General features: G+C 38.2%; 1 protein-coding gene across 1 annotated transcript; it reads right to left on the bottom strand.

Moving 5' to 3' along the window:
* Positions 1-1,500: 1,500 nt before the first annotated feature.
* LOC135135604 (tigger transposable element-derived protein 6-like) lies at positions 1,501-2,523 on the bottom strand. Its single transcript, XM_064064698.1, has 2 exons — positions 1,654-2,523; positions 1,501-1,518 (listed from the first exon to the last, which is right to left on the bottom strand). Exons 1-2 carry the CDS (start codon positions 2,521-2,523, stop codon positions 1,501-1,503), a joined length of 888 nt encoding a protein of 295 aa, XP_063920768.1.
* Positions 2,524-7,881: the final 5,358 nt, after the last annotated feature.

Below are 7,881 nucleotides of genomic sequence, written 5' to 3'. Positions count from 1 at the left end.
AACCCCTCGTCGGCCCCCCATATGGGAGGATTATGGGAGCCGGGCGTCAAATCGTTCAAATCCCATCTTAAGCGCGTTGTAGGCGAGCAACCCCTAACCTTCGAAGAATTTAGTACCGTGTTGGCGCAATTTGAAGCCGTATTGAATTCGCGACCCCTGTGTCCCGCCTCCGCGGATAATCCCGATGAACCGTTGGAGACAATGCGGTCAAATCGGCTAAGTAGATGGCAGCTCGTGCAACGGTTGCACCAGGATGTTTGGCATAAGTGGAACACGTCGAATAGGTCGGTAGGTGCGCTGGTCGTATTCAAGGGTGATTCGGTGGCCCCGTTGCAATGGCAACTTGGCCGAATTGTCGCGCTGCACCCGAGAAAAGACGGTATAGTGCGAGTTGCACAAGTACGTACCACTTGCGGCATGATCACACGTCCTCGAGTGAAGCTGTGCCCGCTTCCTCGTCAATAGTTTGTATATCATATTGTATTTAGTTTTAGTCATTAGTTTTTAGATTGTCAATTAACCTTATATTGTGCTGGAACCTACGTTTAAAAAAAAAAAAAAAATTGTTTAATTTTCTTTTGGTGGGCGGAATGTTCCGGTTCGAAGTTTGTTAATATTTTGTTTGTTTTCCCGCGGATTGCTGACAAGTGTATTTTGGTCACTTTCCACTAGAGGCGCCATAGTACCGAGCAAAAGGGCCCGGTACTTGGGGTTGGCGGTGTTATCGAAGAGAGTTATCGAGAAACCCTCAGAGAGGTAACATCGCTAAGGTGGGCGTTAAGTGAACGCAGTTGCCATCTTGTGTGACGTAAATCGCGAATGTTCTCGCGAAACTTAGACACGTGGTTCTTTTGTGCATGCGGTCTACAAACCCTCAACCCAGGAGGCTGAACAAAACAAGGTAGGTGACCTTTTGATGCGTTTGTCAGCTTCGATCCAAATTTTAATATTATTTTTTTGGAATTGTAAAATCGCCGCGAAAAAAGGTGTTTTCAAAGCCTTTACGTCCAACAGTCTTTTTTTGAACATGGTTACTTACAACTATATTTTCCACACAAGATATAACTTCTGACAATTTTTGCGCATTTGTTAGATCATTCACTAAAAAAAAGTTTTCCAAATCTTTTAGTCGGGTATATGCATCATTAAAGTCTGTTACACTGGATGTTATCAATTCTTCGTCACTATCAGTATCACAGGTTAGATCCACAACATTTTTCTCCTGGTAATCTTGGATGCTGTCAGTAATATCTACACTAGAGTTTTCTGTAACAAGTTCTTCATCAATTTTCATGTACTCTTCAAAGTCTATATTTTTATTAATACATTCAAACAAATTGGCTAAAGGGAGATCATCTTCCTCAGAAAATTCGTTATCCGTTTTCACATTATTACTACCAAAACCTGCTTTTCTAAAACAGTTTTTGATTGTCTCAGGATTAACTTTTTTCCAAGCAGCAGAGGTCCAGATTAAAGCGTTTAATACAGTGATGGATTTCTCTACTTGTTGGGTGTCTTCTGAAATGCCCATTGATGAAAGAAGTCTTTTAACTAAGAACTTTCTATAAAACCATTTGAAGTTGGTAATAATACCCTGGTTAAGTGGCTGACAGTGCGAAGTCAATTTCGCCGGAAAAAAAAAACTACTTTTACATTTTGTAATTCAACAGTTGTGGCATGCCATGTAGCATTATCTAGAAATAACAGAACTTTACGATTTGCTCTTTGCATTTTTCTGTCAAATGTTGTTAACCAGTCACTCATGATGGCCCTGGTCATCCACGATTTGTGATTAAAATACCACTCTAACGGCAACTTTTCGAAATGTGACCCCTTGAAACATCTTGGATTTTTTGATTGCCCAATCACCACTGGATTCATTTTTTCCCCGGTCATACTAGTGCAAAAGAGGATGGTGAGACGTTCTTTGGAAGATTTGCCATCAGTGCATTTTTCACCCTTGAGAGACAAAGTTTTTTCTGGTAGTGCCCTAAAAAATAGACCTGTTTCTTGCGCGTTGAAAATATCTTCTTCAGAATATCCAGCAATCAGTTTTTTCAATTTTTCTTTCCACTGAGTCACATCTTTAATTTCCACTTGTCCGGCTTCACCAGAAATTGGTTTAAACGTGATCTTCCACCGCTGACAAAATTTTTCAAGCCAACCATTTGAAGCTTTAAATGACGGAATTTCTAATTGTGTCGCCACTTCCAAAGCCTTTTCTTTTAGAATGCGTCCAGAAATACGAATATTTTCCTGTTGCACTTTCGTAAACCACTCATACGTTATTTTGTCCAGATCAGCAGTTTTTCTCCTAGAAAATGCCTTTTTTCGTTCTAGGTTTCCGTTTTCTGCTAAATTCCGCCGAATGTCATTTTTCTTCTTTAAAATTTCGGCAACTTGCGTTTTACTAACGGCGAATTTTTCTGAGAGTTGCCGAATGCTTAATTTAAACTTCTCGGCAGTGTCGATAATTTCAATTTTTTCACCAACACTTAAAAATTTTCTTTGTTTAGCGGTCATGTTACACACTTTAAACAAACGTAAACGTTTAATGAATAATGTTTTCTATACGGTTAGCAAGGTTAGGTTATAAAAGCTCCCAAGCTCTGGAGTTGTAAAAGTGCGTGATCTTCACGTGATTTTTCAGAGCTGCAATACTATTGGTCAAGGGATGTTTGCCCAGAACCTGCACCCAGTCAGATTTACGCAGCTTAAATTTTAAACTGAAACTGGTTGTGTTCGTCGTGTGACATCATATTAATTTAAGAATTCGTGTCGCCTGTGTAAATCTACATAGCAGAATTCGATTCAAACGTTTCTTCAGAAGATGACTAAATTAATTGTTTAAATATACTGTCCTCAATGTCTCATTCATTATTAAAGAGTTAGTTAAAAATAATTTTTTTCACTAGCAGCCATGAAGCACACCATGAAGCATGCAAATGTCGACTCATTTAGAGGTAGCAAATTCAACTTTTGCGACCGCGGGTTCAAAAAGAAGATTGAGGTTATGTACGCAATACTTGATGTGATTATTTCTTAAAAAATGAATAAATGTGTGCTACTAACATTACTTGAGAATACGCATGGTAGTTAGTAGACGGTAGAAGATAAAATGATAAATTCAGCGACAAGTGTAAACGGTTTTCTTTGTGTTGTAGATTTAGATTAAGTTTGATTAGAAATCAAAACAAAATCATGTTGCGTCAAAAAATTGAACATTTATTTTTTCAGTTTATTGTCTTATGGTTTCTACTAGTGAAAAAAATAGTACATTTAACCACGGTTGTAAAGCCACTTCTAGACCTCGCGCTTCAGAGCCATCGACGCTGCGCGTCACGGGTTCTAATTTGCGCTCGGTCTAGAATGCCTGACTTTGCAACCTTGGCTAATAATATGCTATTTCGTCGACCTCTACAAAAAGTGACATTTTACGTACTAATTCCCGAACGAAAAATCGACTATATTTGAAGGCAATTATTTCTCGTTCGCAAACACTTTTCGTCCGCAAACTCTTTTCGTCCGCTGTGGGTTACTATGATCCGGCATGGTGCGAGAGCGGCGATTGGATCATTTTCGTAAATCCACGATTTAATAAAAACATAGGCATACACTGTCATTTGCTGTTGTCAAATTAATTATTTACGGGGTAAGTGCTTACTTTTATAAAGGTCGACGAAAAAATGTAATATGCACCTCGGCGAAGAACTGTCTATTGTGTCGTCTGCTTGCTAGCCTTGGTTGCGCCTCGGCTATCAATTTGCAGACTCGATTATAAATTATAATAGACAGTTTTTCCTTCTTGGTACTATGAGGGACATGGAATTCTGGGCAGTTTGTTCTTGTCATTTTATACGTTGGAACAGTGAAAATTGTCCTCTTTGGAGAGATGCCCGCTGTTGGGAGGTGTCCGTTACAGGACGTTTCAGTGTATACTGAGTATTCCTAGAACTTTTGTTCCTTTCGGGCAGAGTACGGAACTAAAATATTTAAGTGTCAGTATCTATTATCCACTATGGAAGAAAACAAACAATATTTCATATTTCTTAGCTAACCTACGCTCGGAAAGTAAAAACGATTACTATATAAAAATTGCCATTTTGTAATAAAAAAATGGGTCGGTGTTTTTTTGCTGTGCATGTGTTGAGAAAGTGACCCATTTCACCCCGTGTCTCACCGGTCAAAACTATGAATTCGCCCTCAACTTGGGTAGTAGAAAATCAGTAGCGTCCCTAGTTGATTCACCGTGTTGTGGTGACCGAATTTGAATTAAAATTTCGCGCTGAAAAAAAAACAGCGGTGCAAAATCGCATTTGAATAATTTTAATTTGAAAAAAAAAATTCAATCAAGAAAATCGTTAAACATAGGCAATCATGTGCAAGTTTAGTTCTTTTCTGGTAGTTGGTAGCTCTCCTAGGGAATTTATGTTGAGAGAGTTGGTAGAAGTAGATTTGGTTGCTAAAGGGGTAAGAGGCCTCACTTTTGGTTTGTTTGCTGGGAGTGAAACCACGTGGTGAGTTAGCTAGGTTAAGTTTAGTTAGTTTGGTAGTTAATAAAAAAGAGGAAGCCTTTGTTTAACAACAATTAATCGTAACGCCGACGACGCCGCCACAGTTTCCCCAACACGCGTAGTTAATTCTTGGGGTTTTTCCAAGAGAAAATATGCAAATTTTCGACCGACGCCAACACGTGGTGTAAATTTGTTTTATTGTTTGTAAATTCACAGTTCATGTTAGGAGTTTAATCGTTAACTGATTCAAACACAATTTAACAGACAAGAGATTTGTTCAGATAAAGTGCTTGCTAGGAGATTTCATGAAATTCACTTACACACATGTTGTGAATAAGGTTTCTGGATGCTTATGCTTAAGTGTTACATTATAACACTTCTTAATTCTTCAGACAATAGTTGAGGTAAGGGGGGAATTAAATTTTTCCCCTTAGGCAGTTAGCATCATCACATCATCCAGACATTTTCTCGCAACGTTGAAAATTACATCACCGAGACGCATGTTCCTTGTAACACTGGATGCATTTTGTGTTTATTTATCATGTGTTTGTTTGGGATAAGTTGGGGACCGTACACGGTATAAACTCACAAAACTAATAATTGTTTTTAAGTAACGAGTCACTTGGATCATGGCATAATTTAACATCAGGTAAATTCTTTGTTTGAATGGATGATAAAGTGTGGCAAATATGAAACTCATGTAGTGTTAGCTTTGCAATTTTTCACCTCATACAATATTTCTCTATCTCGCAATTTTAGCCATATTAAATTTTCATGCTTTGCAGTTCCTAACCTTAAGTAATGGTTTTTGTTTGCGCAAGTTTTATTTCACAGTAGTTTTTTATATGTAAAGATTTTGTTGATTAATGCTTCCATCATATAAATTGTCTGATATCCAATCTTAATCTCAGATAAGAATTCTTTGCTGTTTCAAATTTCACAAGAGTGTATGGCAAATCTAATTGTTGTTTATTGCTCTTTTTGAAACTTTAACACTTGTTTAGTTGTCGTTTAATATCAGAGTTATAGAAAGTGAATATTTAAATGGAGCTGAGGTAAATAACACAGAAACACGTGGCGGAAGCGGAGTGCGCGGTTCCTTGTCCAGTTGGGCGCGCCATCTGCACAAAGGATGCAGGCTTAGCATAGAAGTCAGGGGAGCGCTCGGGATGACGTGACGCTGTCGATTTGTCCCAATGGCCGAGACCCAACCACGAGTTTGCGACGTAAGGGCCTGCTGGTCCAGGTACGTTTTTTCGTGATAGAGGTTTGAGTGTTTAATTTGATTTCATTCAAAGTTAGGCAAGTTTTTTTTTGTAGTTGAGCATTAAAAGGTGTCTTCAACCGGCACAACTTAGTCGCAGCTTTTTTTTTTTTTTGTCAATGGAGGAATAAACGATTTTGTGTCCTCCATATATTTTGTGCTTTATTTAGCGGTACTTTTCCAATCTTGAGGCGGAATGTTTGGATTATCACAGTGTGGTGTTTTGTTATTACAGGTTAGATAATAAATAGCGTTTTTTGTTCTATTTTTATTGAGACTGGTTTCCGGTAAGTACTTTTTGTCGATTATTTTTGTTGTAGACACTGTGTGGTGAAATTGATCAGATTTCCATCATTATTTATGTTAAAGACGCTGTCGATACGCGATTGGTTGGTGTGCTACAACTATTTGCGTTCTACTGTACTTGCCATTAATGTTGTAGTGTCCCGTTTTGAAATTAAATTTAGCGTATAAAAGAAAAACAAACTTCGACAGCGTCTTTAATAGCTATTAACATATCTAGGCATGTTATGACTTTTATCACAGCCGCCGATGTCAAGTTGAAATCCAAGCTCATAGACTGAGGATTTTAAGACATCCCACGCCGATTTTTAATCACCGATCATCGTAACAATATGTTGAGTTATCAATCACAGACATACATAATCTTAGCATTAGTGCTTTCTCGACCTATAGATTCAGTTAGAGTGGTTTCAAGATCTCGTGGCGGAGCCTAGTACAGGCGGTCGGTAGTGCTCGGGTAAAGCGATCGGTTGCAACACCGTCCTAAATACGTTGATCGTGTTCGCTAAACCCAAACTTCTAGGTTTAGTACGGACAACTGAGAGATGTACCTGCTCGAAACGACTAATGAAAAGTGAATAGTTTTTCGGAACAGGCAGTAGCCTCTATTCCTCTACGTCCGTCGCTGAGTTTGGTCGGATTCGATGCGCAGATATGCTCAAACTCATCCGCCACGAGATCTTGAAACCACTCTAGTCGAAGCGAAAAGAGTTACTGTCCAGAGTGTGGTGTTCGAGGGCACAGCTGTTTGAAAACCTACACGTTTCATTTCATTAGAAAGTTAACCAACGGGCAAATAAACCGTAAATTAAAGGGACGCAGTCTTTATTATCCCCATGTGTCACTTTTCCACCTTTACGGTCCACAACTTTGCATTAGAACGCACTCCGTCATTTAAGAACACAACGTAGGGTCCCATTGTGTTGACGATTACAGCTCTTGGTCAAATTTCAAATTTTTTGCGGGTTTCCGAATTTTGTGCATATGTCTCAATTTTAGCGGAATATTTGGGTAATCACAATCTTGAAACACGTTCCATCTCTGTCTTTAGTTATAGTTCTGACAAGTAGAAGTGGCAGACCTATTAACTTTTGAAGCCGTAATAGGATTGCTATAAAAGTAAGAGCTTCTGTCAAATAATGTTTATTATCCTTCTATTTATGAATAAACATCTGCACAGAAACGAGATGAAGATGAACAAGTGACGCAGCATTGAAAATTGAGCCAGAGCAGGTAGAAAATATCTTGGAAGTATACTAGTTTCGTTTATAAAATTTTGTGATAATATAGAGTTCTTTACGATGGGGTGGAGATGCGGTAAACCACTCTGCAATTTTCTGAAATAGTGAAAAGTAAAAAAAAAAACTATAATAATTATACAAGGCAAAAGTTTTTAAAATTTAAGTTTTTTAAATTTAATTGAGATTTGTGTTTTTTTAAATCTGGGGAATTTTATCGTGGTTAGTGATGGGTTGGTCTGACACGAACCACGAAATATTTGAAGTTCGAATTTTCACAACAACAACTGTAATTCGAATCAATTGGAGTTTTTGTAAGTTAAAATGTCTTGTGAAGAAGTTAGTGAAGTCCTTACGCCTTCCGAAATACGGGAAATTTTAATTTGACATTTGCCACTGACATTCACCTGACATTTCTCGTCATGGCTACCAATCTTATCGATCTAAATTACACCAGATCTATTTGAGAACCCCTTTCGGCTATTAACGAACCGCTTTGACGTCATTTGGGTGCTTCAATAGCTCTATTGGAAAATCAAAAAACGTGCGCGGTAGAAAAACA

The sequence above is a fragment of the Zophobas morio genome, unplaced genomic scaffold (assembly GCF_036711695.1).
Source record: "Zophobas morio isolate AGI-343-1 ecotype UQ-CSIRO unplaced genomic scaffold, CSIRO_AGI_Zmor_V1 ptg000024l, whole genome shotgun sequence".
Classification (NCBI taxonomy): Eukaryota; Metazoa; Arthropoda; class Insecta; order Coleoptera; family Tenebrionidae; genus Zophobas; species Zophobas morio.
This window is presented reverse-complemented; position numbering and strand designations above follow the sequence as displayed.

Excerpts from the sequence above, each read along its gene's own strand:
- LOC135135604 (XM_064064698.1), bottom strand. The coding sequence starts at position 2,523 with ATGACCGCTAAACAAAGAAAATTTTTAAGTGTTGGTGAAAAAATTGAA.